This window comes from Peromyscus eremicus, chromosome 23 (genome assembly GCF_949786415.1).
Source record: "Peromyscus eremicus chromosome 23, PerEre_H2_v1, whole genome shotgun sequence".
NCBI classification, from domain to species: domain Eukaryota; kingdom Metazoa; phylum Chordata; class Mammalia; order Rodentia; family Cricetidae; genus Peromyscus; species Peromyscus eremicus.
Window position 1 is genome coordinate 25,808,886 of NC_081438.1, and position 13,612 is coordinate 25,822,497.

At 44.0% G+C, this 13,612-nt stretch overlaps 1 protein-coding gene across 1 annotated transcript; it reads left to right on the forward strand.

The window, feature by feature from the left end:
- The first annotated feature begins 274 nt into the window (after positions 1–274).
- Positions 275–1,207, forward strand: LOC131898598 (olfactory receptor 2AE1-like). The gene has a single exon (XM_059249786.1). The coding sequence runs from the start codon at positions 275–277 to the stop codon at positions 1,205–1,207; it is 933 nt and encodes a 310-aa protein (XP_059105769.1).
- The last annotated feature ends 12,405 nt before the right edge of the window (positions 1,208–13,612 follow it).

Here is a 13,612-nt window from a genome sequence, read left to right on the forward strand (position 1 = left end):
AACTCCAGTTCCAGGAGATCCAGCGCCCTCTTCTGGCCTCCACAGCCACTGCATGCATGAAGTGCACGGACATATAAGCAGGAGAAACATCCATACACAAAAAATAATAAAGAGAAAATGTTCACGTGTAACAACATCATGCATATACAACAAATATATCTGATGAAAATTTAAAATGAATGTAAAATTCTTTTCCTAACTTATTTCTGAAGTTGCGTTTCTTGCATGACACTTCCGTCTTCTCCCTGTTCCCTCAGGGGCTGAGGAACGGAGCATGTGGAGGTGGAACCAGACCTCTCTGGAGGACTTCATCCTTCAAGGGCTCTTTGATGACTCCTTCAACCACTTCTGTCTTTTCCTCCTCATCATGCTGGTCTTCCTTACAGCAGTGAGTGGCAACAGCCTCACCATCCTCCTCATCTGCGCCGATCCCCGTCTTCACACACCGATGTACTTCCTGCTCAGCCAGCTGACCCTCATGGATCTGATGCACGTCTCTACAACCATTCCCGAGATGGCTAGCAACTACCTGTCTGGCAAGAAGTCCATCTCGTTTGTGGGCTGTGCCACCCAGCACTTCCTGTACCTGTCTCTGGGTGGTGCAGAGTGTCTCCTGCTGGCCCTCATGTCCTATGACCGCTATGTTGCCATCTGCCACCCCTTGAGGTACACTGTGCTCATGAGCAGAAGAGTGGGAGTGATGATGGCTGTCGCGTCATGGCTGAGTGCATCTGTGAACTCCCTAATCCACACATCCATCTTGATGAGCTTCCCTTTTTGTGGTTCGAGAATCATCCACCACTTCTGTGAATTTCCAGCTGTTTTGAAGTTGGTGTGTGGCGACATCACTGTGTATGAGAACACAGTCTATATCAGCAGCATTATACATCTTCTCCTCCCCATCATCCTTGTCTCTACATCCTATGGATTCATTCTCCACAGTGTCATTCAGATGCGTTCAGCTGGGAGTAAGAGAAATGCTTTTGCTACATGTAGCTCTCATCTCCTTGTGGTTTCCCTTTGGTTTGGTGCCTGCATGTTCTCCTATATGAGACCCAGGTCCCAGCGCACTCCATTGCAAGACAAAGTTGGTTCTGTTTTCTATAGCATCATTACTCCAACTCTGAATCCTCTTATTCATACTCTGAGGAATAAGGATGTTGCTAAGGCTCTGAAGAAAGTGTTGAGGAGAGATATTCTCATCTAGTGACTACTGTTGTAGTTTTTCAGAATATATACTTGAATAGGATTTGCCTTAAACTGATTTGAGCAGATTCCTGATTCTTTTCACTAGTACATAAATAACATGGATAATGTGTAACTCTACTATTGTAGTATGATTTCCATCATGCAAACTGAAGCTCTGCTGCCATCTTTGACCCTTAACATGAACTTTTTGTTCTAAGAATGGCACAGAATATTCTACAAAACATTCTAAGTGCTTGAATTCAACCACACCACAATAACCAATGCCTTCAGAGAAAGAGGAAACTTGGTCACCTGTCTGGTGATGTATTTTGTACCCCAATAAAGCTTGTCTGGGGATCACAGGACAGAGCCAGCTACTAAATTAGACATATAGGTCAGGCCGTGGTGGCACACACCCTTAATCCTGTCACTCGGGAGGCAGAGATCCGTCTGGATCTCTGTGAGTTCAAAGCCACACTGGGAACAGAGCCAGGTGTGGTGGCACAAACCTTTAATCCCAGCACTAGGAATGAAGGAAGATTGCAGGGCACAGAAAGTTATATAAGGCATGAGTAAACAGGAAGTCTCTCTCTTGAGGGTGAGGATTTTGTAGAGGTAAGAACATGGCTGGCTTATTCTGTTCCTCTGATCTTTCAGCTTTCACCCCAATATCTGGCTCTGAGTTGTTTTTCTTTTATTAATAAGACCTTTTAATATTCGTCTTACACACTTGACCACACATACATCCCCTTCCCTTCTCAATCTTCTAACCCAACAAAACTTCCGTAGCTTGTAAGAGAAATATTCTCATTATCTGAATATGGGTGTGAGCCCTTCTTAGGTTTTCCACAATAAGCTCGTAACTTCTGTTGAACAAGCTCTGACTTCAGATTCCTCTGGTTTGTCATCTATTTTCTAACACATATACTATGGGGTACACACCATGAAGCTCTTGAAGGACTAAGGAAAAAGTAAAACCCAAACCCAAACCCAACACAAAAAAATGTTTTGAAAGCAGGCATAGGGAAATGCAGCTCAGTTGGTAGAGTGTTTAGCATTCCCCAGTTCCTGGCTTGGATCTCCAGGAGTGCATGGAATCGAGTATGGTAGTATATGTGTGTGATCTCTGAACTCATGAGGATCAGAAGTTCATGGTTCTTCTCAGGTAAATAGTGAGTTTTAGCCTCAAAATTAACCCACCCAAACAAAACCAACCAACCAAACAAACAAACAAACAACCCCCAATAAGACATATAAAGTCTAATGACATACCCCAAAATATTAAGATAAAACTACAATACCTCTAGATAAGAGTTCAAGTACTATATTGAATAGGTATGGGGAGAGTGGACATCCTTGCCTTGTTTCTGATTTTAGTGGAAATATTTTGATTTTCTTTCTGTTTAGGATGATGTTGGTTGTGGGCTTGCTGTAAATGGTATTTATTATGTTGAGATATGTCCCTTGTATCACTAGTCTCTCCAGGACTTTGTTATGAAGTGATATTGGATTTTTCTCCATCTAATGAGATGATCATTTTTTTAGTCTGTTTATATATGGTGGATTATGTTTATAATGTTTTATGTGTATTGAACTATCTCTGAATCTCTGGGGTGATGCCAATAATGGTGGATAAATGATGAGCCCCATTATTGGTTGCCCAGTGCAGAGTGGTCAGCCTTGAAACTATATACAGGCAAACAACAATAATGGACTCCGTAGGTTGTATTTATTTATCTGTGTATGTTACAAATATAGTAAAAGAAAAATGCTATCAACTGAAGAGTGGGGGGCATGACAGGGGTTCAAGGGAAGGTGGCTGAGGGGCTTGGGGAGAGAAAGGGGAGGGGGAAGTGATATCATTCTATTTAAGAACATTAAAAAAGAAAAAAATATCATTAAGTTATTGATGCAAGAATTCTCTAGTGTTTTGATGTAGGTATGTAGTGCTATGAACTTGTTTTTTTAAATTGCCTCCATTGTGTCTCACAAGTTTGGGTATGCTATATTTTCACTTTCGTTCAATCCTAAAAAGTTTTAAATTTCCTTCTTGATTTCTGTCTTGGCCCAGTTTTCATCCAGTGGTGAGTTGTTCAGCTTCTGTGAGTTTGTATATTTTCTCATCATTTATCACAAATCAATTCTAAAAGCTTGTGAATCGCAGCGTTAGGTCTAGAGACAGCAACTACCTTATTTCTCAGCAGTTTGTGTTAGACAGTTTTCTGTTGCTAAAAGACCTGAGAAAAATAAGCTCATGGGAAGAAACATTTTCACTCCTTTTCTCAGGGTTTCAGTCCATAGCCATTTGGATTTGTAGCTTTCAGGTCTGTGGTGATTCAAGAAATAGGTGGTGGATATTGGCTCACCTCACAGCAGTCAGGAAGAGACACAGGGAGTTAAGGAAAAAAAATATGCCCTTCAAGAGCCTGGCTCCTGTAATCTACTCCCTCCAACTTTAGAGACAGCATCTTCTAGTAAACAGAGATGTCCCGGTGAGAGGATGAAAGCTTGCCATCTAAGTGTTCATTTTCTATCTCAGTTTTGGGTTGGATTCTTGCTCAACTCTGCGTGTACACATGTCAATCAATCCCTGAACAAGCACTCAGACAGATAATAAATAATCCTTATTCAAGGTTGAAGACACCAAGGTTATTAAGATATTTTCAGGATTTACAGGGCCACAATAATGAGCATGTTGTCAACCACAAGGTTTACGTTATCCTGCTCCCCATGACCGGAGCACGGTCTAGGATTCCCTAGTCATTGCACTAACCCTAAGGGAACCGGCTCCATCTTGCTGTTCAGACTTGTCCTTTTCTGTGAGTCACGTTCTCCTCCATTGACCTTGGCTTCCAAGAAGAGCAGGTGTGACGAATAATCATCTTTTGACTAGAGACGAAACTGCCCCCAGGCAACAACAGCATTCCTACTGCTGTCAATAGTGTGTAGTCAATCCAGAGAAAATTTCTAAACGCCGAGACTGCTTGACCGCGCACGCTTCTTGCCTCCTACCTTTTATTCCCCACCAATGTTACCTGGGAGACAGAACTGAGGGTGGCTGGCATCCCTTCTGCTCCTTCCTGGCTTTACTATATCAAACATAATCACTTTCATGTTTCACTTCTTTTCCATTCTTGTTTTCACGTCCAGACTTGGACTTTTAGGAACTCCCACAGCCAGACCTTCCTGGCAAGGGATGGTAATAGCACAATTAGTAGCACATGATAAAGTCTCCACCACTTCCCAGTAGCCCGTGAAACGATGGATCCATCGGTGGGCTGATCCACTGATGAGGTCAGAGCCCTCGTGCTCAATCACTTCCCAAAGGCTTTGTGTCTCAACGCTATCCCACTGGGAGCCACACTTGATATTTGAGCATGTGAGGTTATTGCAGATCTCAGTGACACCATGAAAATAGAGGAGGGATTATCAGAGACTGAAAAGTGGGTGATGGGAGCAAAGAGGGTGGGGGGTAGAAGGAGGATGCATATTGTGTATCAGAGCAAACCTTATTAACCTGCACAATTAAAGAAAACAACCAGGGCTGTGGAGATGGCTCTGCAGTCAAAGCTCTAAGCACGAGTATGACAACTGGAGTTGAGATTCTCAGAACTCATGTGGGTGTGACAGGCCTCCTGTAATTCTACCCTTGGAAGGAAGAAACAGGGCATGCCTAGCGCCATCTGGCTAGTGAGACTAGCCATATTGACTCTCTCCAGGTTCAACTGACCACTCCTGCTTCAGTATATGAGGCAATGGTGGTTAGTCTTAGTTTTCAGCCCGGAGTGGTGTGAAGGGAAAACCTCAACGGAGGAGTTGCCAGAGACTATTGGCCTGGGCACCTGTGTGTGAGTGTGTGTGTGTGTGTGTGTGTGTGTGTGTGTGATTGTCTTGATTATTAATTGATGCAGGGCTCATTTCACTGTGGGCCGCACCATTCTCTGGACATGTGGTCCCAGGCTGTATAAAACTAAGCATGGGTCTACAAGCAAACAAGTGAGCAAGCCAGCCAGGAGCATCCCTCCACAGTTCCGGCCTCTGCTTTCCCGAGTGGCATCCTGCCTGACTTTCCTCAAAGGTGGATGCGATCTGGACATATAAGCCAAGCAATCCTTTCCTCCCTGTGTTGGTTTTGGGCCGAGTTTTGAATTACAGCAAGAGAAGTCAAACTAGAACAAGTAGAGAATGACAAAGAAGACACTCAGCACCAACCTCGGGCCTCCACAGGCATGTGCACACACATGCATGAACCTCCCTAACCTCATGTGCATCTCCACACATGCAGATATGAACACACACACATGCACGTACACCACATACAGACAAATTAAAAATTATCAATTGAGAGACCTTATCTTTTTTTCACATTCAATGATAACTTATTTTTATTCTTCTCTCATACAATACAACCCAACCGCAGTGTTCCCTCACTCCACTCCTCCCAGTTACCTCCCACCCCCGGTCTACTGCTCCTCCGTTTCCCTTCAGAAAAGAGCAGGCCTCCTAGGGATATCAACTGAACAGGACATAACAAGACGCAATAAGACTAGGCACAAACCCTCGTATCAAGGCTGAATGAGGCAACCCAGTAGGAAGAAAAGGGTCCCAAGTGCAGGGAAAGTTGGCGACAATGCCTACTCCCACTGTTAGGAGTCCCACAAAACCCCCAAACTAAACAACTATGACATGCAGAGGACCTTGCACAGACCCATGCAGGCTCTGTGATTGCTGCTTCAGTCTGTGAGCCCCTATGAAATCCACTTAGTTGGTTCTGTGAGACACCTTATCTTAATAAAATGCACTTTATACATGTGTGGGTACATATACACACATGCATGCGTGCGTGTGCGCGCGCACACACACACACACACACACACACACACACACTAAAAACGGGGGGGAGTACTAGAGAGATGGGTCAGCAGTTAAGAGCACGTGTTGCTCTTGCAGAATGCTTAGGCTCTGTTTCTAGCACCCACATGATGGCTCACAACTATCTGTAATTCCAATTTGAGGGCTTTCAACACTCATTTTAACCTCCACAGGAAACAAGCATGTGTGTAGTGTGTATACACACACGCAGACAAAACACTCATACACATTTAAAAAAAAAAGAGTATATCTACAAACAGAAAGGGTTGGGACTGAGAGATGGTTCAGTGGCTAAGAGTGTGTGTTTCTCTTTCAGGGGACCTCATTCCCAGCTTCTGCTTCTGACTGTGGACTACAACCTGTAACTACAGCTACAGGGGATCTGTCTCCCTCTTCTGGCCTGGATTCGCAACTGCATTCATGTGCACTCTTGTCCTCATATACATGATTAAAAATAAATATTAAAAAAAGATTGTGACTTATGAAATTTTAATATAATATGCTCAAGTGGATAAAGTTACTTGTGGCCAAGTCTGAAAACTGGAGTTCCATCTGTGGGACCTGCACAGTGAAAGGAGAGAATAAATTGTCAGTCTGATTTTCATATGCATGCTGTAACACACACCCACACATCCCAAAACAGACTTTAAAATGTAATAAAATTAAAAAGTATATACAAAAATGTAGAAGCAATAGAGGAAGACACCTTTGTTCATAAGGGTGGGTGCAACTGCACGCACATATGCATATACTACACACACACACACATACAGACAGACAGATAGATAGACACACACAATCCAAAAACTCCTGTTAGGCCTTAGGAGACAGACTTGCAGTCAATGAATCCTTTTATCCGTTCCCAATATGGTGTCAGGGATTAAGTCTCCTTCTTTGTTCTTCACATTTATCCATCTCCTTATTTATCATATGGGGGATGGGTGGCTCAGCCTCTTCTCATGGGATTCCCAGAGTCCAGGCTTTTGTACTAAAACTGGGAACAGATCAATAAGCATGATTATATTTATTTCTGAGCCTAATGATTTCTTTACTGTTATGCAAGAACAAACTTTGTCTTGGTAGGGACACAGAAAAAGATAAGCAATTCAATATTGATAAGGCTGTATGTATCTAATACCTGGGTGATTAATTTCAGCTCAGTGTATTTTTGTTAACAACTGTTCCTATCTGCAACCAGGGCTACATCTGGCTGTTACTCAGCTTACGCCTGGCTGTGAGTCATCTGTCCATTCCAAGTTCAGCAGGCAGTGAATGCTTCGGTACACGTCAGAGGTTAGGATGCACTTCCAGCACACAGTATGTACCTTCACATCTTCAGCTCAGTTCTCAGAGTACCTGTTTCTTCATGCTGAAAGTTATTACCTTGCACAGAACAAGGTTCACAAAAGCATTCCTTCGTTAATAGGCTAAGACCTTACACAGTGAGTTAGCCTTAATGTTGCCTGGGCTTTAATCTCAAGGAATAACCAGGCTATCCCACCCAGTGAGACTACAGGCTTACAGGTGGATAGGACAGGGGAAGGTCATATTATATATAGTCACAAGAGCCTCTTAACTAAGTGTGTTTTTCAGAGCAAAACATGATTAGTTCCAGATAGGTTTTACCTCTTGTGTATGGTTGTGTGTCTGTTTGCTCTTGCATTGTGAAACTGCATGTTTGGAACCAAGGGTCAGTATCGAGTCTTTCTCAATTGTTCTCTACTTCACTTTATTTATTTATTAATAATTTTTTTTTTTTTTTTTTTTTTTTTTTTTTTTTTTGGTTTTTCGAGACAGGGTTTCTCTGTGTAGCTTTGCGCCTCTCATTTATTTTACATCCTGACCATGGTTTCCCCTCCCTCCTTTCATCCCATTCCCTTCTCCCACCTCCCCCAACCCCCAGTCCACTCCTCCTCTGCTTCGGTTCAGGACGGGGACTGGCCTCCCATGACCACCACACTTTTTGAGACAGGGTCACTCACAGGATTTGGAGCTTGTTGATTTGGCTACATTGACTGGCCAGTAACCCCAAGGGATCCTTCCTGTCTTTGTTTCCTATCACTGGGGTCACAGGCATGGCTTTTTTTTTTTTTTTTTTTGAGACAATGTTTCTCTGTGTAACAGTCCTGGCTGTCCTGGAACTCACTTTGTAGACCAGACTGGAGTCAAACTCACAGGGATCCACCTCCCTCTGCCTCTCAAGTGGTGGTGGCACACAGACATGGCTTTTTATGCTTTAAGGAGATCCAATTCAGATCCTCAAACTTAGGTGGTGAGCATCTTATTCACTGAGCTTTTCTTTAGGCTGGATTTACATTTTAAAAGTACACTGTATACATAATAAATAAATAAATCTTAAAAAAAAAAAAAAAAAAAAAAAAAAGCAGAGCCATTGCCCGGCTCTGCCTTTAAAGGTGTGTGCCACCATCACCTGGCTTTGGGGCTGGAGAGATGGCTCAGAGGGGCTGGAGAGATGGCTCAGAGGTTAAGAGCACTGGCTGCTCTTCCAGAGGTTCTGAGTTCAATTCCCAGCAACCACATGGTGGCTCACAACCATCTGTAATGAGATCTGATGCCCTCTTCTGGCCATGCAGACACAGCACTGTATACATAATAAATAAATAAATCTAGAAAAATAAAATAAATAAATCCTTTTGGGGGCTGGAGAGATGGCTCAGAGGTTAAGAACACTGACTGCTCTTCCAGAGGTCCTGAGTTCAATTCCCAGCAACCACATGGTGGCTCCCAACCATCTGTAATGAAATCTAGTGCCCTCTTCTGGCCTGCAGGCATACATGCAGGCAGAACATTGTATACATAATAAATAAATAAATCTTTAAAAAAAAAAAAAAAAAGTACAAAAAGTGTTTTGGATTTGGGGGAGCTCATTAAGTCCTCAACAGTTGGGACACAGTAATCCCTTCCTGTTTTCATGGATTCTGTGCTCTTTGGTTGGGGGCATAGAAAGGGAGCTTCCACACAACACCCTTACATTGCTGTGACTTGACTCTTGTTTGCCCCTGCCATGATAAGAATGAGTATTAGTTCTAGAAGACACTTACTGGACTTGCTGAGTGGGGACACACAGGCAAAAATCGGAACTTCCGCCACATTGCTGTCGCAATCTTGAATCTCCAGCATGTTCCCATAGTCAGGGAATGGGCAATGCTATTAATCTGCCACAACAATTCTCTGTGTGCATGTGCTGTATGCACATGAGTACATGTGCAAGCATGTGTGTGTAGAGTCCTGAGGTTGACATCAATTGTCTTTCCCAGTCACTCTCCACCTTCATTCTTTTTAAAGATTTATTTTATTTTTACTTACATGCTTATGTCTATGTGTGCAATTTCACACAGAGGCCAGAGGCTCCAGACTCCTAGAGATGGAGTTACAGGCTGCCTGTAGTGACTGCTGGAAACTGAATTCCAATTTTCTGCAAGAACAGCAAACACGCCCTGTGTGATGGCCTAGGTCTTTCATCCTAGCACTTGGGAGGCAGAAGTAGGTGGATTTCTGTGAGTTTGATGCCAGCCTGCTGGTCTACATAGGGAGGTTGAGGCCAGCCAGGGCTACATAATGAGATCCTGTCTAAAACCAAACCAAACCAAACCAAATCAAACCCAAACAAAAAACAGCAAATGCTCTTACTTACTGAACCATCTCTCCATACCTTTCAGCTGTATGTTTTGAAACAGCGTCTCTCACTCAATATGAGGCTCACTGATTAGATTAGGTTGATGGGCCGGGGATCCTCAGAGATCTGCCTGTCTTCACCAGGTTGGGGCTACAGGCTCACAACTGCATGTGACTTTTCATGTATGTTCTGAGGATCCGAACTCATGTCCTGCTGCTTGCACGGCAGCCACTTTATTAATTGAGCCATCTCTCAAGCTCCTCCCTCTTTTTGGCTGAGTCTCCTGTATCCAAGTTGATTTCATACTTTTTTTTTCATTTTTTTTATTAAGAAATTTTCTACTCACTCCACATATCACCCACAGATCCCACTTCCTCCCTCCTCCCACCCCCCAGCCCTCTCTCCCAAGCCACCCCTCATCCCCACATCCCCCAAATTAAGGTCTCCCATGGGGAGTCAGCAGAGCCTGGCACACTGAGCCTAGGCAGGTCCAAGCCCCTTCCCACTGCACCAAGGCTGCACAAGGCATCACACCACAGGCACCAGATTCCCAGAAGCCTGCCCATGTACCAGGGACAGATCCCGATCCTCCTGCCTGGGTGCCCCCTCCAACAGTTCAAGCCAAACAACCATCCTCCGTATCCAGGGGGCCTAGTCCAGTCCCATGGAGGCTCCACAGCCACCAGTCCACAGTTCATGGGCTTCTACTAGTGGGCTTCACACTTTCTATATAGCAGAGGATAACCTTGAACTCCTGATCTTTTACTTCCCATGGGATTACAGGTTTGTGCCACCATGCCAGGTTATATCTAGTACTTGGGATCAAATCCAGGGTCTTGGGCATAATAGGCAAGCACTCTACCAATTGAGTCATATCCCCAGTCCCAACTAAAGGAATTAAATCTCCCTCCATATTTACTTAATAGATGTTTTTGTGGCCATAAAGGTTGATATGTGGGGTTGGCGAGATTATTCAGCAGTTAAGAGCACTTGTTGCTCTTACAGAAAACCCAGGTTCAGTTTCCAGTACCCACATGGTGGCTCAAAACTACCTGTGATTCCAATTCCAGGGGATCTGATGCCCTCTTCTGATTTCCTACGTCGTCAGGCATGCTCATGGTGGACATAAATACATATAGGTAAAACATTCGCACACATACAATGAAAAAAAAAAAATCTAAAAAAAAAATTTAAAATTGCAATTGTAAAGCTGCTGACAGTCACTGAAACTCAGTTTTAACACCTCTAAAATGGGGATAGCAGCATAACTCTACATGCCGTTGCCTGGTGAAGTGAAAGAAAATGACAGAAATGTATGAGAATTCAGTGGAGTTTCAACCCTAGTTCATCTGCACATCTTCAGGTTCCCATGTGTGCCTTTAATAACTATGGAGTACCCAGGGTTCCTGGGGGTTAGCTACATCTGGCATGGGATATCAGGGAAAAAAAATCTACGTATACTATATTCTTATGTCTGTTAACTTTATTCCTCTAAGACAAAATTCTATCAATTCAGCTATAGCTCCACCAGGCATTCAAGGCAGGAGGAATAACTCTAGACATACCAAGCTCTATATCTGTCTACTCTATTTCTCTGGGATGAAATCCCATCTCCATAACTGCAGTTCTGTCCAGCTCCCTAGCTCATAGTCCTGCTAACAACTAAACTCCTATGCTTCCAGCCTCATCTTCGTCCTCTGTATCCTCTTTCTCCATCTCTGCTGCTCTCTACTCCTGGCACTCAGAAAACTCTACTCGAGATCTGCTTACCCTTTATGGAACCTCTGTCATCCTCTCTTCTCTCTCGCCATGCGGTTCTGTCCATTTCTACAGAAAATGCCTGCCCTTTCTTTCCCTGGGCACGAGGTTCTCTGCCTCCTCAGGAATGTTATTCTACCTCTCACCTAGATATGTAAAAACCTCTTTTGTTCTCAGTCAGTTGCTCTAGAGAGCCACTGGGCCTTGGGTCAGGGGGATGGTCTGGGCTTCATTTGCACAAGAAACAAAGCTATGAGTCTCCTGCCAGCTTGACTTTGTTTACTTGACCTTATCCAGGTACTGGCTCCTGCAGGGAAGTTACCTAGAAGTTCAGCAGGTCTGAAAATATTTTAGCACATAGGAATTTCATAGTAGAAGACAGCTGGAATGTTAAAGGCTGGGTAGCACCTGCCTCTTGACAGGACTCTTGGCCAGTCATGGAATAGCTTTAACACACAGCTGAATCTCTATAATATATTCTTGCGGCCTGAAAGAAATACCCAAGCTCCTTTCTACTTGTTTTCATGCCTTTGTGTAGGACCCTTTCATCCCAGAGATTCCAGAGGTGAACCACATGTGTGCTTTTAATCAAGGCCCCCTTCTACAGAAATAGACGGACCTTGTGAAAAAGGACAGTGGTGCACCTAGTCCACAGGGTATTCAGACATTAGGCCTTGAATCAAGTCCTCTGGCTCCACATCTGTCATTCAGATTAGATGGTAGCCTATAGAGCTCTCTCTGTCCCTATGGCCTTGTTGGCTGCCATTCATGTTACCCTCTGCTGAATGGCCTTTTCTTTTCTCAGAAGATGTTGTAGATGTCCATCTCTAGCATCTGAGGTGTAGGGACCAGAATCTGCTCAGGACACCCCAAGACCAAGTTTTCAGCACAAGGGAGATTTATTTGCCCCAGAGGGACAAAAGGAGGGAATAAGAGACAAAGACAGGAGACAGAGGAAGAGGAAGAAGGGGAAGGGGACAAGGGAGAGGGGGAAGGGGACTTTGCCTTGTGGTGACAAAGTGTGAGACCAAAATGAGCCATCTTAGTAATAACACCAAAATGCTTTCACCCAAAAACTAAGGCCTAAGATTTCTCCTTCTAGGAATAGGCCAATAGTTACTGAAACAAGTCAGTCCAGATTCCAGAAACCAGGAAGAGTAAAAGTACAGAGTCACAAGGTAGTCATGAGGTAATGACTGCCGGACTATGGAATGTCCTCTCCCTGGTTTCCAGGGTAACTGACCACAGAAATGCCCCCACCTGAGGGCAGCCAATGAGAAATGGTGGTGGGCAACCACTCCCTTAGAAGTAAGATTAAGCCATGATTTCTAGAAAGCCCCTAGAAGCAAGCCAATCAGAATTGTACCCATACTAGCACCCCTAAATGATGTAACCTTGTGATTTTTTTCCTTTAAAAACTGAGCTTGCAGACAGGCGGGCACTTCCTCCAGCCTCCACTGCGTTGGATGTATTGGACGAAGTCCCTGCCTAGGCTTGTATTGGATATCCAGAATTAAACCTTGCTTTTGCATTCCGGCATGCTCATCTTTAGTGGTCTCTCTGGTGGGTCATGATCTGGGCACAACAAAGGGACTGCACTTGGATAGAGGGAGATAGACATGCTCATAGGCAAAGGGTGGTTTATAAAGGTAAAATGAGAAACCCCATGTTAGGATGAGTTGTTTAATTTTAATTGGGCATGTTAATTATGGCAGCCAAAGGGGGCTTCTGATTGCTGAACTTCAATACTTTGATAGCTAGACCTCAATGGTCAGTTTCAGGAGGAGGAAGAGGTCAAATAAGGGAATAGACCTTGGTGGCTAGCTTTAGGAATGTAATCTAATGGTTTTTAGCAAGACAGATAGAGTGGGGGAGAAGGGCAAGGCCTGACAGAGCCATGCTTGCCCATCTTCTGGGGTTAGAAGCTCTGGCCTCTGCACCTGGCCTCACACCGAATTCCTTATCATCTTCTTATACACAACACAAAAACATAACTGAACTCTTGGGACAGCCAGTCACCTTGGCCACTCTGAAAGTACAGCGCCACTCAGTCGAGGCTGAGTATATGAGTCCTTCTGAGAATAAAGAAAGCTGCCACTCCAGTCTAGGAGCTGGCTGGGAATTCACTTCGAGGCTTTCACTTGAAGGTGACTCCAC

What these genes read in the sequence shown, in the direction of transcription:
- LOC131898598 (XM_059249786.1), top strand. Translation starts at nt 275, where the DNA reads ATGTGGAGGTGGAACCAGACCTCTCTGGAGGACTTCATCCTTCAAGGG.